The sequence below is a fragment of the Taeniopygia guttata genome, chromosome 3 (genome assembly GCF_048771995.1).
Source record: "Taeniopygia guttata chromosome 3, bTaeGut7.mat, whole genome shotgun sequence".
NCBI classification, from domain to species: domain Eukaryota; kingdom Metazoa; phylum Chordata; class Aves; order Passeriformes; family Estrildidae; genus Taeniopygia; species Taeniopygia guttata.
Genome location: NC_133027.1, coordinates 7,257,119 through 7,275,375, shown reverse-complemented (window position 1 = coordinate 7,275,375; position 18,257 = coordinate 7,257,119). Strand labels below are relative to the sequence as shown.

Sequence of the window (18,257 nt, the reverse complement as noted above, 5' to 3'; positions counted from 1 at the left end):
GCTGATGCTCCTCCCAAAGGCTGGCTTTGCTGTGAGGGCCCATTACTGACTGGCTCATTGTCACCTTGGCATTTGCCAGGACACCCTGGTTCTTTTCTACCAAGCTGCTTTTCAGCCTGTTCCCCAGCATGGTGCACAGGGTTATTCCTCCCTATCAGCAGTCTTGGTATTTTCCTTTAGTTAAAATTAATGAGATTCCTGTTTGCTCATTTCTGCAGACTGTCAGAATTCCCTCTGAATGATGGAACAAACATCTGGTCTCTCAATTCCTCCTTCCTGTTCTGTGTCATCTGCAAATATGCAGATGCCATGCACAGGTTCAGAGGTGTTCCTTAGTGCTAGAAAACATAACACTTGCCTCAACAGCAGAAAACCTCGGTGCAGGTCCCTGTCCTGACCCAAACCAGGATAATGTAGGAGGGAATATTCTTCAGTATAAGGTGTCTGAAGAGAAAGAAATCAAAAAAAACCAAAACCTCCAAAAACAATCACCTTTTCTTGGGAGGGATGATGTATCTGAATCCAGCATGGGGTTGGGATACAGCTGGAACATGCACTCAGATGCAGCAACTCTGAAATGCTCCCAGGTCTCGCAGTTTAATCTCAGCCTTTAGCTGTAACACTGTCCATATATGAGCACAATCCTCACTGAATTTCCAGCAGCTGCCCCTGAAGCTGTTTGGGCCTGTGGTGTGTTTTGGTCTGGAATACAATAGGCAGGAGGAAAACGTGCACTGTGGATGTAGCTGCTGTCACAGCTGTGAGGCAAGCAGCCCTTCAAAGTGCTACTCTGCTAAAGAAATCCCTTCTTCTAACCTATTAGTCAAAACAACTGCTCTGTGTCAAAGCAGCACAAATAGCTTTTAGCCAAAAAGCTTTTCTAGCTGCTGTTTGGCTGGGCCTGTGTGCCCTGCCCGAGTGCTGTCCCCATACAAGGGTGACTGCAGCACTCGGCTTCATAAATTCCACTGTCGGCTTCCCATTGTCCCTTTGTTCTTCGTTGCCAAGGAAGCCAAATATTATTTCTGTCCTTGAAAGAAGTTGCAAACATGGGGAATGGCTTCAGTAAAAGGTGGGGAGAAATACCTTTTGTGTTCCTTCTTATTGCCTTTATAGAGCTGATTTAGGTGATGTGGTAGAATGGGGCTGTTCTGTCTTTTCTCTGTTAGTCAGATGTCTTTATTATTGTTATTAACTTATATTCCAGACTAAGCAGTTCCCTCTCTTTGTGTATCCTTTCATCCCTTTGTCACATCCTGAAGTGCTACTGAGTGGTCCTGAATAAAAATCAGTCTGCATTTATATCTCTTTATCCCCAGGCTTTCTCTGACCCCTGTTACTTTACATTCACAGGCTTTTTTTTTTTTTTTTTTTTTTTTTTTTTTTTTTTCTGGTCTTCCCATGAATACAGATGTAGGATCATCCTCAGATGACATTTGAAAAATGAGGTGCAGGTGAAACTGATACCAGATGAAGTGTACTGGGAACTCCATCTGGCCCTGTGGCTTCCAGCCAGAGGTGACCATTTTTGATCACAGAATCAGAGAATGGTTTGAGTTGAAAGGAAATTTAAAGACCCTCTCATTCCAACCCCCTGCCATGAGCACAGACACCTTCCACTAGACCAGGTTGCTCAAAGCTTTCCACTTGAGCACCAGGAAGATACAGCTTGCTTAGGAGGTAGAAAGGAAACTCCTGCATTAATACTTGATCTTCAGCCCAAGGTACAGAGACAGTCCTGCCTTTACCCCCAAGTGCTAATTTCCTGTCTTTTCCAGGAGGAACATGTGGTAACTTGAGGTTAGGTGACTTCAGGCTGCCTGGGCAGTGTCACAGCTTGGACTGGTGATGCTCCAGATGTTTGTCTATTGATAGTATTGCTTATATCAAACAATAAATTAGCAATTTACCTGTGACATCATTGTTCCTGCTAGCCTGACAACATTTATCACGGCTTAAAGTTGTCCAGTTGCTGGTGAATAATAAATTCCCTCTTGGCTAAAGTCAATGGCTTAAACAGCAGATGCTGACCTGGCAGTTTTGCCTGTTCGTGGCAGATGCAGCACACTGCATGTTCTGTTAAGGCAATACTTGAGGTTTGTAGCCAGGTATCAGAGATAGGGCACATCAGAAATCAGTAGAGACTTATGAAAATATACTTTTTGCTTTTTGTTCTTTTTTTTTTACCCTTCTCTTTTAACAGCTTCTCTGAGCTCCCATTTTTTCCTGGATTATTTTTCCTTTTGCAAGGAGGTATGATTTGGAAATAATAGATCACATGAGGACATAAAGTCAGGTCACTTACAAATGGATAGTCTTGCTCAAAATGTCTATCTTTTCTCCTTTTTACTGTTTTAAGGCTTCTCTCTTTTCTTCCAGTTTCAAGTGACCCAGTCCCCACAATCCTTCCAGATGATTCTTACTGTCAGCATAAGCTCCTGAGACCACCCTTCTAAGTGACATTTTCCTTTTTCTGTGTCTACTCTAACCTGTGTCTTCTTTTGTTTTCCCTTTTTCATTTCCTTCTTTTTCTCTTGCTCTGCTTTATCCTTTCACTGTTTAGCCTTTTCTATCTTGTCTCAGTCTCTACTCATTTTCTTTCCTCTCTTGGGGTTCATAAAGCTGCCAAGGCCTGGCCAAAGCAAAGAGAAATATGCATTTCACAGGCAAAGGTCATGCCGAGGGCGGCATCATAGCTCTTATTGCAGGTCCTGGGGAAAAGGATGCAAGTTTCTTTCAGAGCTGTTGCTTTCATTAAATTTGACAAATCTACACTCAATGAGACTAAATAAATAAAATATGGAATAGAAAGCAGAAGGAAAAGGGATATGTGAAAATTTCAGTTCTGGAACCAAGTTTTGGATTGTCTTGGGAGGTGAGTTCTGGGAGAATTAAGCATGAGGTCTCTAGTCTGGAGGGAAATCACAAATGTGGCTTCTCTGCAGTGTCTCAGCAGAGCTCATGCTGTATGTTTGTGAGCAGTAGCTACCATTCTTAACACAGGCTGTGATTTGTCATTATCCCCCAAAATTTTCTGCTTTTTCACTGGAAAAATTGCCAGGTGGGAAAGCAATCCAGTGATCTGTCCTCCCTGAGTGTAGAGATTGCCAACCCTACCTATCATTGCACAGCACCAAATGAGAGAGGTCTTGAACTTTAGTTTTCAAGGCAAAAAAGGTTCTAATGAAAATGACTATTTTCATTAGAAAATACATTTCATTAGAAAATACATTTTACACTGCATTTTCAAAGTAGTGCTGAACTGCTTTTTAAAAACAGTGGGGGAGACTATAACCTGATTGGAAAGTTTTCCTGTAAGAAAACTCTTCCCTGCCAAGTTGGTATTTGCACATGTAAGTCACACTCTATTATTGCATGCAAGGTAACAGGATTTCAGATTTGCTCTCTGGGATCACAAGAATTGTTCAACATTTTCACCTGCCAGTTGAAATCTACATTTTTCAGGGATGTGTGGTCACTCAGAGAGCCCCAGAGCTGGCTCCTGGCACTGTGTGAAAAGCACTCACATCTGCTTGTGATGGCTTTAGCAGCAGCTCCCGTGGGGCTATGCACTTTTGCCTTCCCTCCTGCCATTTGCCCCAATCTAAATAAATCTGCCATTGCCCTGTACTCATAGTCTTGTCAGAATAATTTCTTCTGAATGGGCAGAAACCTGTTTATTCAGTGTTGGTTTCTTAGCCCTTGTTAGATTGTCATGGCTGAATTCTTGATTTGCTTAAAGGATTGGTCAGTGTGCATAAATTCTTGTCACTTGTGTGTCAAATAACCACTTTCTTTGTCCCAGTGTGATATCCTGTGCAAAAGCTTTATTTTAATTTAGGTGGTAGCAGGATATTTCCTTGTCACTCCCAGTAAAGCTGTGGGCAAAGGCCAGGCTGATGTTAGGCACATCTTCTGCTGTAGCTCTGCTGAGCTCACAGTTATAGAATGGCTGATTTATAGTTCCCTTGCTGCATGTTCTCGTACAAAAAAAAACCTACCCTCTGTGTTTGCAATGGTGAAACCTGGGTTTTGGTCAAATTGGACCATTCCCAAGCTTCCCAAGTTGCTGCTCTGTCCCTCACTGTCACACTGTGTGGGGACATGAAGGAGCTGTTACAGACCTTACCAGAGATAAACATAACCTGCTTTCATGACAGATGCCAAGTATTTTCTATTTCCAGAGAAGATTTGGGACTGAATTTTTGGTATGTGGTGAACTGGTAAATCTCATGTTTCCTAAATACTGGAGATAAAAAAAGGTGCATTCATTGGGCATAATGGAGCATCAGGGGGCTGCTGACAGGCACTGTGCTTGCCAGCATTGACTTCTGATATAGCTGAGGGCCCAAGTGGGGATTTGATGGGGATAGAAGTCCCAAATGACACAAATTTTATTTCAGGAATTTTAGTGTCTGGACCAGAAGGTGCAGAACAGTTATCAGTCTCTTGCCCTAAGACATAGTGATGCTCCTAGGAAAGGCAGAGTGTGGGGACAGATCCTGTTTGAGTTGTTAAACCTGGCTGCAGGAAGATACCAAGCTTTGGGATTTTTTTTTTTTTTTTCTTATCTGGGCTCTTTCGAATTGCATTTTAATTTTGTGATGATGTTGATTTTCAAGGTTGAATTTTTCATATGAATTTATCATCTGAAGGGGTGGGATCAAAAGGACTTTATTATGAAAATGTAAGTCCAAATGAACACCAGTGAGACTTTTTTACTTGAGGAAAACTGCATTGGTAGCTATGCATATATCATGAAGTATTATATGGGTATAGTTATGTCAGGCTAATTATATCACTGTATTTTTGCTGTTAAAAATCTTTTATATATAAACCACCTAGATAAAACTGTCTTTGAATAAAATAAATCTGTTATAACTTAATTTAGAAGAGCTGCATGGCCATGGTGGTTTAAGTTCTTTATTGCTACTTAGAATGCAATGGCAAGGCCAGAGTGAGCAGTGCTGTGATTTATGTGTGGGATGACTGTGTTTTGGAAAGGACTTGGTTGAGAGCCAAGGAGAAAGAGGCAGCTGAAGCTGCTCAGGAAGTATCACCCTGTAATTCCCTCAGCTGTAAAGCCATGACCTTCAGCCTTACTGCAGCTGTATCTCTGGAACGAAATAGTGCCCAGCTTGTCACAGTGCATGGAATTGACCTTTGGGGGCTGTTGGAAGTATAGTCCAAATCTCTTTCAAAATCATAGCTCTATTCACAGAATACTGAACAAGCCCCATAAGGCTTCCCAAGATGACCTGGTTATGCTATCAGATATATTTTATAAATTTGATTGCACTATGTGCAATATGTTTTATCTATTTGACACATAATACATACTACTGCAAGTCATCCTTTTTTAAATTAAAGCAAGACATTAATATTTATAATGCCTGTAACACTACCATATTACTTATATAATATATTAATATTCATGGATTTATGACACTATTTTAAAAAAGTATTCTAAGAAATTTAGTGCTGCAAAAAATGAACTCCTCAGTTATAGTGGGGTTCAGGTTCTTCTGCAAGTTAAATTAGGTAAAATATTCTGCAAAGTTGCTTGGTTTTTTAACACACGTGTGTGTGCATATGTCTATATATAAATATATATATTTATATATACACACACACATGGACACACACATGAAATTTTTGGTGTGAAGGGTTCCAAGCTGCCAAATCTGGCAGCCTGATAGGGGCAGAGAAACAAGAGCTCTGTGTCTCCAGGTTCAGGCAGCTGTGGTGCTGAGCAGAGCGTGGCTGGGTCAGGCAGGAGCACTCGGCTTCCACACAAACACAAGCAGCACCAGCGGCCTCATCCTCTCCCCTCTCCAGCTGAGCAGGATGAAAGCCTGGCAGGAAATCTGCACATACATTCACCGTGGATCCTCTGAGAGCTGGCCCCAGAGAGTCCATGTGGCACTCGGGTCTGTGATCCCCAGTCACCTCATGCAGATGGGAGCATGCAGAGGGGCTTCCTCATTGACTCCTGGTCTTCCTGGAGCTGTCCTGGACCTCCTGTAGACAGCTCAAAGCCTCTCTGGTCTTGGCAGTATTTGTCTTGTGGCTGCTTTCATACTTGCCTCCCAAAGGTTTTATTCTACTTGCCAGCCAGCCCAGGTTGATAGCCAGCAGTGGTCACAGATGTACCTACACACTGAGCATGCCATCTCCTGCCCCAGTGGCTGGCAGGACGCATCCATGGACACTCCAACCTGTGCTCCAGCTGTGCTTGCTGCCATCTCCACACATCACGTCACACAAATCACTGGAAGAGGCTTAGATCTGAAACCAGGGGACAGGAATATGTACTGGAGAGAGGGTTGCAAGCTGGTGAAGTCCTGGTGCAGCACCTTCCAACCAAATTCTCTGTACTGTCAAATTTCTTGCAAAATCCTGGCTGCCTGCAACCATACAGCTAGGCTAACAAGAGTTTTTGAGAAATTCCTGAAATCCAAAGGAAGTGGATGGACAACACCTTGAATAACCAGTCATGACACTGGTGCACAATTCTGGGAGAAACACAGATGAACTGGAGGGAGTCCAGTGGAGGGCCAGGAGGACAGTCTGAACCTGAAGCACATGGCACAGGAGGGATGGCGGAGAAGAGAAAGCTAAGCAGTATCCAGATGCTTCCTTCTGCTTCCTGAAAATGACTATTCATAAACCAAAGCTGGGCTCCTCTCAGAGGTGCAAACTAACAAGGCAGGAGGCAAGAAACATGAGTTGTGAAAGGGGAAATGATGAGCACTTATTTGAAAAAAATGTTGAAAAAATTTGAATGACAAAGGAGGTGAAGCTGCCCTGGCAGAGATACCTCAGAAGCTGGGGAATCCCTGTTGTTGACAGCCCTTGCTCAGGGCTGAACAAGGTGCTGAGCACCTTGATTTCACTTTGATATTGACCCTACTCCAAGCAGCAATTTGGGCTGGGTGACCTGCAGGAGGCCCTTCCAGGATAAATATTGAAGCATTTAAAAAAAAAGAAGATAATTTTTTCTGTCCATTGGTCATTTCAAAATGTAGAATATTGGAAAAAATAACTCTCCATAGATGTAAAGGCTTTAAAACTTGTTTTAGAAAAATTTAACCCCTCAAGAAAATATGGACTTATGGGACAGGCAAAGAAAATAATCTAAGATGATAATTCAAATAGCAAAAAAAAATGTTTATATTGAATTTTCAGACTGATTGTTTAAAGTTCTAGACCAAAAATACTTGCAGTTGGAGTTGCTTTTTTAATTCTCCAGAGTAATTCCAACTGTCTGTGTAAAAACTGTAGTGTTTTATTAAATTTTGTAGAAGTTTAAAATTAGGGAATTTAAAGGAATAATTAACAATAATCCTTAGTAGTATCTGTGTAATATTCAAGCCTGCAGAATTGAAAATGACAGTGGTTTTATTCCTGTCACCCCTAGCCCTCATCAATCTAACTTCCAGTACTTTCTCATCCCTACACAAACCTGCTATGAAATACTGATCAGCATTTACAAAACCGTACCTTGTTTAGCCTTGAAGTGCTGGCACTCAGCTGCAGTTCTAAATTCACTCTTCTTTCAAAACCATTTTTCTGAATTAACACTGGATGCTGTTTGGAACTGTAGCTGAGGTACAGAAGATCAGATAGTGGAGTGGGCAGGGAACTGTCGACTTAAAATAAGAATATTTTCCTTAATATGCCTACAAGATGGTCAGGTTTGTTCAGAGCTGTATGGTATCTAAAAGGTGAAAGGCTTGGGGAGTAGCTGAACCGAAAGCAAATCTCTCTGTAGAAGGATTGTAATAGCACATTTCAATCTCCAGCATTAGTAACAAAGCAAAACAAACCCTACTTGTCTGTACTGGGCTGCTCTGTGATTTGAGAGAGCTGCTTTTACTGCCACAACCACAGGATTATCAGTAAGTCCTGGTAAGAAATGCATCCATTGAGTTCCCTGCTCTGGCTTCAAGCCTGGCCTGGGGTCACATTTCAGCCCTGTTGGCCCATCCCTGTGGCTGTCACTCCACTCCCCTGTTTCTGTGAGATGTTACAAGATCAGTGCTCTGCCCATAAAGAAAAACCTGAAATTCTCCAGTCCACAGCCTGCCTGAAAACCAGTGTGGTTTAGGGGTTGTCTGAACTCCAGAAAAGTATCTGATTAAGGTATCTCCTGGAAAAAAGTTCTGCGTCATATGCAGTATCTCTATAACATCTGCAAGGAAGCTGAGGAAATTGGAAGACAATGGCAGCAGATACTGAAAAAACAATATGAATTTGGCAAATAGGCAGATTAAAAATAAAAGAATCTGTGTCAACCAGCAACAAGGGAATACTTAATTCTCTAGCAGTTAATTGCAGTGACTCCATGTGTTTCAGTGATTGGTAAATCACTTATTTCTAAGTATAAATTCCTTTTTTTATGAGGTTGATTTGTCTCTATGATATATATGTACTCCTGTATTTGTAACCACGAGAGCTCAAAATGGGATATTTTAAGAAGACATTACAATAGCTTGGATGTAGCCTGATGCAGATGTTTATGAAGCTCTGGCTTTATTTATGTGTAGTAATTCATTAACCATTAGGATCCTCTGAATTTGAATTTTCTTGTAATTTGTTAGAAGTTTTGGATCAAGTCCAAACTTTAAAAATAGTTAGTTCTATTGTGATTGTCTCTATTCTTTCAGCACATTCCTACTGGGATGTTCCCTGGTGAAAGATGAAATCTCTGTTCTGAGGACTGGTGAGCTGGTGTGTTGCTATGTGCCTTGTCAAGCAAAACTAGAACTGGTTTGAGTGGAAGCAGGAGAAGAAAACTTGCTGGTTTTAGCCAGCCATGGTTAAAGGGGATATATGAATGAATATCTGTGTGCTCTACTGTTATCATAGAACAGTTACAGACTCATGGAAACATGGAAAAGTTTGGGTTGCAAAAGGACCTTAAAGACCATTTATTCCAATCCCCTGCCATGGGCAGGGACACCTTCCATGATCCCAGATTGCTCCAAGCTCTGTCCAACCTGGCCTTGAACACTTCAAGGATGGGGCAGCCACAGCTTCTCTGGGTAACCTGTGCCAGGGCCTCACCACCCTCACAGTAAAGAATTTCTAAGAGGAGAATTTTCTAGTTTAAAGACATTCTCTCTTGTCCTATAACTTGTGCCCCTGTGAAATTCCCCTCTCTGGACTTGTTGTAAAGCCCCTTTATGCACTGGAGGCTGTATTTTCCTGCTTCTGGGTGGGGTGGAAGCTCTTATGCCATCTGTGCTTTTGTGAACTGCTCCATCAGCTGCTTTGGTTTCAAAAAGGAAGGGCTGTAGCTCCATGAGGGTGTTTAGATTTACACTTCCTGTAAAATGGTGATATTTTGTATGAAGCTGTTATGTTTCTCTTTCCTCCATATGTGTTGGGATTTAGAACTGACTGTTGGATGGGAACTGATCAACAGTTTCCTGGAGAGGTAATGGTTCAAATGATTCTTGGGAGCTGTCATTGCTGGGAGGGATAAAGTTACAGTCAGCATTAAGCATTGTGTTTGGTGAGTAGTGTAAAATAATTGCTGCTTACTGATAGCAGGCAAACCCCACAGTTTGGAAAAATAAATTGCAAGTGGTGTTTGAAGGGAACATTTCCTTCTTTTTTGAGGGAAAAACAATCTATCTTTTTCGTGATGCATTTCTTTTGGTTGTTTATTCTGTCTCCAGAGTGTAAATCCCTGCTTTGGTGCAACTGTTTTTTAAAATTAAGGTAATGTTTAACTCTGGAGCTCTGTACATTGATTTAATTTGAGAGTATGAAAGCCCACCATCAAAGATTCCACATCCTTGACACAATCTTTAAGAAAAAAGAAGTGTTAACCCCAAAACATTTTGCGATTATTTTTATTATCCCAGGTTTTCAAAACATGAAGCATTTCAGAAAGGTTTAATGGGCTTAATTATTTAGATTTCTTTGTTGCTTTTAACATGTTTTCAAATGAAATACATATTTTTTAAAGAAAAGTTCAAATTTCCCCCTGCTCTAACATTGTCTTACCCTGGTATATAAGTGCCATTAAAGTCCTCAATTGCCTGCCATTGGCTTCATGTTTAAATATTTCATTCATCAGAGTCACAGTAGTTCCCTCCCTGGTATCACATGTAAGGGTATAAAAGGATACTTGTTATCAAAAATTCAACAAGGGTCCTGAAAACAATTCAGATTTTGGATTACTGAACCATGAATCAACGGGTAATGAATTGCCAACACTTTCAAAAGATATACCAATGAAATAGTACAAATCTGACACACTTAAACAGAGAAAAAAAAAAAAAGGCAATAATCCTCTACAGCCACTTCCTTTTGCACTTTGAAGAACATCATCTCCTCCATGACCATGCCTGTGCCTAATCCAGTATCTTCTCTCTGACAGTGGTCAGTGCCAGATGTTTCAGACATTGTGCTTTGTTTATTATGAATCAGTCACCATCAAAGCATTCAATCCCATCAATATCTTGAGCTTGAGTGAACTCAAGTTATTTTGAGATTGCTGATGGAAGATGAGAGGAAGGAGCTGTTTCAACAAGCGATCTGCACTAATTGCAGGGGTTGAAACCTTCCCTGATCCTGAACTGGCAATATGAAAGGCATGCTGAAGGAGGCTGTTCTGACAAGAGTAGTTGAATATTCAGAGACAGTAGAGTCTTGACTGCACTTTGGTTGTATTTCTCTGTCTTCTTAATAGGGTGGCCTCGGGGAAAAGTCCTAATGCACTGGAGTAACAGCTTGGAAATGCATTTCACTATTTTTTGTTGTATTCTGATTCTGTTTGTGGTTTGCTTGTCCACCCCAGGTCCACCCCAGTAGTTAATTTTGTCCCAGAGTGCCTCCTTGAACAAGTGAAATAAAAATGAACACGAAATTAAAAAGTGTTTTTTGCTGATCTGATGCAGACCTGTCACTCACTCTGATAACTGGGGCTGTGTCTCAGCATTTTTCTTATGAGCAAAAGCTGCCCTTGAGACTTGGAAATCAATATGCTGATTTGGGTAAATATTTATTTGGCACACACCTCGAGGCACTGCAGCAACAGAACTGTTCAGTAAGAACTACTAAAATTTAGAGAAATCATAGAATCCAGCCCCCACCGTGGCAGCTGAATGATGAAGCTAAATTACTGTGTGTTGGTTTTCTGAAAGAACAGTAATTGCAGTTGTTTTAGACACCTTGAAATTTGTTAATACTGATGGTCTTTCTCAGCACTCCTAAGCTATCTAGGTTTTGGTATTGGCATGGAAGAAGAGCTCTTCCCAGTAAAAGGTCTGGATATGGGTCATCTAAAAGTAAATAATTAGGAAATTGGGACCTAATTATTGTTTTAAAATACCTAAAGATATAGACAAAATGGAACCAGTCTTCTCTCTGACAGGTTTCACTGTGACAATTGTTAAGCTTTGGCACAGGGTGCTCAGAGAGGTTGTGGAGGCTCCACCCTTGGGTTCAGAGATGGGAAAGCTGGACTAAAGTGGCCCTGCTTGGAACAGAATTGCAAAGGTAACAACCTAAGTCATTCTGTGATTATGGGTCACCAAGAGAATAGTCATTATTTTTGAAAAACTAATTTTTTGTTCCCTTTTAGGAATTTGTCTAGGGATTGTTTCTTTTAATTGCTTTGTCTTTTTTCTCTATCTCTTAAGAGTATAGCAGCAGCCATCCCACCATGTCCTCTCTCTGTCTTCCTCCACAGAGGAAGAGGAATATAAGGACAGGAATTGTGGGGTGGCTTCTTGTAGGCTTGTGTTGGTGGCAGTAGTGGGAAGGGGAGTTTCCAACCCATTGCAGAGAGGAGATCTGTGGGGTTGAATGGAATCATAGCTGATGCTGACATGGGGCGTGCTGTAGTGTTCCCTGTATGGATATCTCTGCATCAGCAAAGGGGAGGCTTCCCTGAGTGTGGCAAAGTCAGGATTGTTTGGCAGTTCCCATGGCAACCTGACTGCTGACTCACTGTAATTTTAATGAGACTTTGTTCCCCTGCTTTATTCTTGTCAACAACTTCATTATAGTGGATAACATAATCCTCTAAGAAACAAAGAGAAATTTGGTTCTGTGCAGTGTTTTCCTTTGAAAAATATTGTGACTGTTCAAAATGAGAGAGAAAGCAAAGCTCTGAGGAAGTGTCAAAGGCCTAGAACAGCAGTAGAGCCAGAAGAATTAAAATGGTATAATGTGAAAGGAGATCAAAGATGTGACTGGTGTGCCAGGATGGAATAGGACCTCATACTACCAACTGTGCCCCAACCTTCCCCTTAGTGACTCTGCATTTGGGCCTTTTTGCTCATGACCATTAGTTTATAGGAAAAGTGTGGTTGGAAGGGACTTCTGTTCTCTAGTCTAACCTACTGCTGTGGAATGTGAGATCAGCTGGCTCAGGGCTTTATCCAGTAATGTCTTGAAAACTTCCAATAATGTAGGCTCCACAGCTTCTCTGGGCAAGCTGCTCCACTGTTTGACTGCTCTCTGAAGGAGTTGCTCCATATATCTGGTCTAAAACTCTCCTGTTTCTCATTGTGCCTGTTATTTTTCATTCTCCTACTGTGAAGACCCTGTCTCCATCTCTTTGAATACCTCATAGTAGATACTGGCAGGCTGATGTTATTTTTCCCCAAAGATGTCTCTTCTCCAGGCTGAAGAAGCCACTTCTTACAGGGAAAGTGCTCCAGTTTCCAGCTTTTTTTACAGAAAAGTACTTTTCTGTACTCACTCCAGTTTATTGAAATCTGTCTTGTATTGGGGGGCCAAAAACTGCATGTGGCATCTAGATTGAGTCTAAATGATGAGTCTGGCTCAGCTGCATTTCCTGTAAACTTGACAGATACGCTGATGTAAATAAGTTGTATGATCTAAGAGTTTAGAGCATCCAGATGTTGTTTCCACTAAGGATATGAAACATGGCTGAAGGTCAAATCACCAAATGTCCCTAATCTCCCTGTCACTGTGTCTCTCCTTTCTACCTCTGTGAGATGAGTAATAAAATCTGCATCCCTCTTTGCCGGTTATTTTGTGTTTGTTTGCTGCACTGATGTAAACCACCTAAATGTTAACTGCTTTTCCCTAATGATGGTTTTTGTTGTGGTTTTTGCAGGTTACATATCACAGGTACTAAAGAATTACACTGACCATGCCTGTGATGGAGAATATGTGTCCCTGAGATGTCCCCACAGAACCACCATCAGCATCCAGTCTTCTTTTTACGGCCGAATTGTACCAAGTCATCAGCTGTGTCCTTCTCGCTATCCCCACTCCTACGCAACTTTAATTAAAGAAGATGTTGCCTGTTCAGTTGGCACTTCTCTTCAGGTATTGTTAAAATGCATTTCTTAATTTTGAACTCCACCTTTCCTTGGCCAGGCAGCAGCTCTCTGTTGGTGCTGCACAGACCTGCCTTGAGCAGGGCTACCCAGCACGGGAGCTCTGACACCTCACACAGCTTAGTGGATAATTCATCCTTGTAGTTTAGACAGGACTGAATTAGATTTGGAGAGTGAATTTCTTAGTTTTCTTGCAACTCTAGTCAGTAACTGTTCAGGAATGTGTTTGAAGGAGAATTACACTTCAGGACTGCATTATGTTTGACTGGGTTTGAAGAGCATTATTTTTATAGTCTTCCTTCCCAATTATTAGCTTTTTCAACATATTCAGAAATTGCTGTAGCATTCTTTTTGCTTTAGATCCTGTTTCAAGAGGCTTTTACCTTGGTAACTCGAAACCCAAAGAGAATCCTTGGCTTTACTTCTTGTGACTCATTTGGCTCTTAGGCCACTGTAAGTGGTCATACATCACTTAAACTTGTAACATCTCCCAGTAGTTAATCAGCTCTGACCATTTGTGTGGGGAAAGTTGTCTCTGTGTATCGTCCCAAGAGCACATGTGACATCAGCAAATCAAAGGATTATTTGGAAGGTGCTAGTGTTACTCAACTGCCAGTAGGAACAACTAAAATTAGAAACATGAGTTGGCTGATGTTGAGATGAATAAGGTCTGCTCCTGGGTATTGAAGCAAGCACAAGTTTTTTATTTGGGACTGTGAAAACTTTTGGGCAAAGCTCTCAGTCATCCAGTGTGTTTATGGTTTAGAATCAATAATAACTCACAATAAAAAATTATAGCAGACTAGATTAATGAACCTAGAGGGTGAGTGAGTAATTTCTTTTATAATTTGGCTAAAGGCCAGAGTTTTCCACATCACTTCTCGCTCTTGCATCCAGGGTTTTTAAGAGACATTTAACAACATTTTTTAAAAAGTTGAGTGCCTTGGCTTCCAAATGCCAGTGGTAAGCTCTCAATAATTTGAACAAGGTTGGTGTTTGGCTGTAGTGTAACCCTTAAGCTGACAGATTTGAAGTTGCCCTCATGACACTTCCACTGCACAGCAAAGGACTGAGCTGTAGTATGGGAGGACGTGGTCCTTATCAGTGGAAGATTTTCCCAGATTTAACAGAAGTTCATAATGAAGCATGTGAGAGGAAGTTGTGTTGTTTAGAGTGGGAGAACACAGAGAGAAAGCTTTGGCAGAGGCTAGCCTTCCCTTCTTTTATTGATTTACTGAAAAATTTACTTGCAACTTTTCCTTTACCAAGGTGATTGATAGCTATGAGCATCGCCTCAACCCTTGCGGGTGAGTGGCCCACTTAAGGCATCTGGAAGAACTTGAGAAGAGGAAAGATATAACCCTAGGGTTTCTATTTCATGGTTTTATGTGTAGGAGGGATTGGAAAGAAATCCTTACCTGCCTCTCTTAGCTTTTCATGTCCTCAGACCTGTTCCTCATTAGCTTTGTCTTCAATACTTAGGTGGTTTGTAATTCCCAATCCCTGTTTATCAGAGAGAGAATTGTGTTCCCTGTAGGTCTTCCTGCAGCAGATCCTTTGTGCAGTACATTTCTTACGTGACTGAGACCAAAACACTATTATTAACCCATTCCTGGGGATGCAGATGTGCTGGGAAAACAGCTGACATTCTCTCTTCTGCCACAAATTTCTTGGGACACCTTTGGCAAGTTCCTGTGTCTTTTTGGAGGAGACTCACAGCCTCTTTGATGCCCCTAGATGTGGCTTTGATCCCTCTATGTGTTGTGGTTGCCCAAGGTAGGATAAGTCCAAATGCCAGAGATGAATCTCATCTTCTCTCTCAGTTCTGGAGTGGGTGAGGCCTCTCTGAGGGGTAAGCCAGGAACTCCACAAGCTGAATGGCAAGCTGCCTGCAGCTCACTGGTAGGAAATGCATGTGTGTAGGAAAATTGGAAAGCTGTAGACAAGGAAATTGTGTGTGTTTTTGTGGTTTTGCAACTCAGATATATGGCTGCTACAGGCTGGACCAATTGTGTGTATATTCTGGTTGTCAGTAATTGAAAAAGTCAGCCAAACCAAACCCTTCATAACTAAGTATATAAAATCACTGTGTCTAATCAAACCCATGACTGTATAAATTTGTTGCTTCTCTGGAGAGTGGTCTGGAGGGAGTGTGAGGAGAATTTATTAACTGTGTCCTGCAAACACTAGCTGTACATGTAAACTCCCATTTACAATCTCTCTCCACTGTAAATGTCCAGTTCAGACATTGTTTCTATGTTAAAAAGGGAAAAGGAGGAGTTGATTACACTGAGATAGCCACTACTAATCCAGCTTCATGTGACTGGCTGCCATTCCTTGCTTTACTCACTTGTTTTGTTTGCAGACCACCTGGGAGAGTGTGTATGAGACAATAGGGCAGTGACCCAGTGACCCCAGACTACACATTTCTGTTATTCTAACACTGTAATGTCAGATTCAATGGGAGCTTTCCAAATGCACAAAGAATTTGGACATTCATGGAATCATCACAGATTGATAGAATGGTCTGACTTGGAGGGGACCTTAAAGCTCATCTTGTTCCAACCCCCTGCCATGTGCAGGGACCCCTTCCACTAGATCAGGTTGCCCAAAGCCCCATCCAATCTGGCCTTGAACACTTCCAGGGATGGGACAGCCAGAACTGGGCAGTCTGTTCCATGCTCTGAGTAAAGAATTTCTTCCTAGTATCTAATCTAAATTTACCCTTCTTTACCTCAAGGCCTTTTCCCTTTGTTGTATGACTGCACACCCTTCTTGTAAGCCTCTTGTAGGCCTCTTTATGTACTGGAAGGCTGAAGTCTGGATCAATATTTCTGATTCCTCTTGTTTTCAGCAATGAAACACTCGAGGCCTGTATGGAAGAATGTATAATAGTTGGCTAAAATTATTGCTTATTACCAGAAACCTATATTACACTGTACAGCTGATTACCTGCAATTTTCTCATTTTGATAAATTGGCAGAAAATAAAACCACAGCTTATTTGTAAGGAAAACGGAAAACCCTGGAGAGCCACTTAATTTGTGTTTTGCCCTTTGATATTTATTAAAGACATTGAGGGCTAACTTCTCTCTTCATTTGCACTGGCACAGAAATCAGCAGATAGATGCTCTTCCCAGAGCAATATTTTACCCTGTCACTCATTTCCCCAAGAGGAGCTGTGCTTGGAAGGTGCTCTGGAGCTGAATCCTGACTCTCCTTAGAGAGATTATCTAATCTGGGAGGGTCTGTGGGCATGGCCTGTGCCCTGGGTCTCTTTCAACGCTCTCCAGGACAACCAGTCCTTGGTGACAAGAATCACTAGTGCTGCTGATGTGGTATTTCCTTTTGTTCTTTGGGCAAGAGACAGGACACCTTTGCTGCCACCATCTCCCGCTGTTGCTCCAGCAGCCCTACAAAAGGGAGCAGATTCCTTGCATGCTGACCCCAGGATTCCCTGAACTCTTCCGCCTCCTTTTTTTTTTTTTCATTTTCATCCATCAGGAAGGTTTCTGTGAAACAAAAAACAAACAAACAAACAAAACCCCCACAAAAAACCCAACCCCTCCCAAAAAAACCCCAAAACCAAACAAAAAGCCCCCCCCAAAAAACCCAAAAAACAAACAAAAAACCCCCCCAAACAACAACAACAACAACAACAAAAAAAACCAAAACCAAAACCAAAACCAAAGACAAAAAAAACCCACAAAAAACCAACCAAAAAACCCCCAAACAAACAAACAAAAAAAACCAAAACAAAAAACCAAACCAAACCAAAACCAAAAGGGAGCTACCTCTTTACTGATGGAAAGATGAGACTTTCCAGAAAAGGCTCTCAAAGCACAGGCCAGCTGTTGATCACAAAATGAGAGGGCTGGTGTTGCTGTTTCCAAAGTGCATTTTGTTTACCCCAGTTATTCTGGATTAAAGGTAAAATACCAAGTAAAAGGAAACATTCCTAACTGCTCCAGCTTTCTTGGCAGGCCAAGGATAATGGCTCCTGACATGTCCAGTCACCAGATATTGCATGATCCCACTGATGTCACAACCCTAAGTGGCCTCAACAGGAATGAAAAAGGGCCCTTTCTCATGACTCTGAACATCTAGAAGATGATGATGGTCAGGGGGAAACAAGGAAGAAATTGGTAGAAAGGAAGAATAATGGTCATCAGTACCACTGGGAGGAGAACCCATTATTGAATATTGAACACCACAGTTTCTAGGCAGTTTGAACAAGGAAGGTTTCAGTCTCAAAAATGTTAGTGAACTGAAGACCAGTGTGGGCAACGCTTTTTCAGACCATATTAATTACTTTTCAGAGGATGGTGAGCAAGCTCAGGGTCCCGAAGAGTTTTCTGCACTGCCAAAGTTGCTGTTAAAAATCACAGAACCAGTGCTGTTTCATTCATGAATCTTGCCTAAACTGAAATAGAACTCTCTGTCAAGTGGCTCCTCCAGCTAATTATTTGCAACTAGAACTGTTGGATGCAGAGGTCACAGACAATCTCTAAATTGCTGTGTCTGTGAAATCTTTGGCTTGACTGAAGTAGCTCATCAGAGCAGAGTGATTCTGTCCTGCAGGAGAAGAGGCACTGGAGGCAGAGGTGGCCAGTGCAGCCTGTCTCCCTGATGAGGCAGGACTGCTCCCCGGGGTCTAAGCCTCCTAATGCTTTGTTTACTCTAAATTTAAACTTTCCAAGTCATGGGGCTTCCATCATTGCCATTAAGACCCTGCTTGACAGTGTAATGGTTTGCTCCCAGGGATTTTTTTCCACTTTGTGTTTTTAGCTTTCCCTTTCTTTAATCCCATGACTTTAGGTTATGCATCCTTTTGTATTTCTTCGGCTTAAACCTCCTCTCCCTTTGAAGCTGATCCTGCATACAGATTAAGTTTCCTACTGTTAGGAAATGTAGGTAATGTTAATTA

General features: G+C 41.6%; 1 protein-coding gene across 2 annotated transcripts in view; it reads left to right on the top strand.

Annotated features, from left to right (window-relative positions):
• EVA1A (eva-1 homolog A, regulator of programmed cell death) overlaps positions 1–18,257 on the top strand; it is a 200,367-nt gene that overhangs the window by 43,105 nt on the left and 139,005 nt on the right. For both annotated transcript variants that reach the window (XM_072926307.1, XM_072926308.1), the window contains exon 2: positions 13,106–13,320. In XM_072926307.1, coding sequence (XP_072782408.1) covers positions 13,106–13,320 — 215 coding nt within the window. The remainder of the gene's footprint in view (positions 1–13,105; positions 13,321–18,257) is intronic.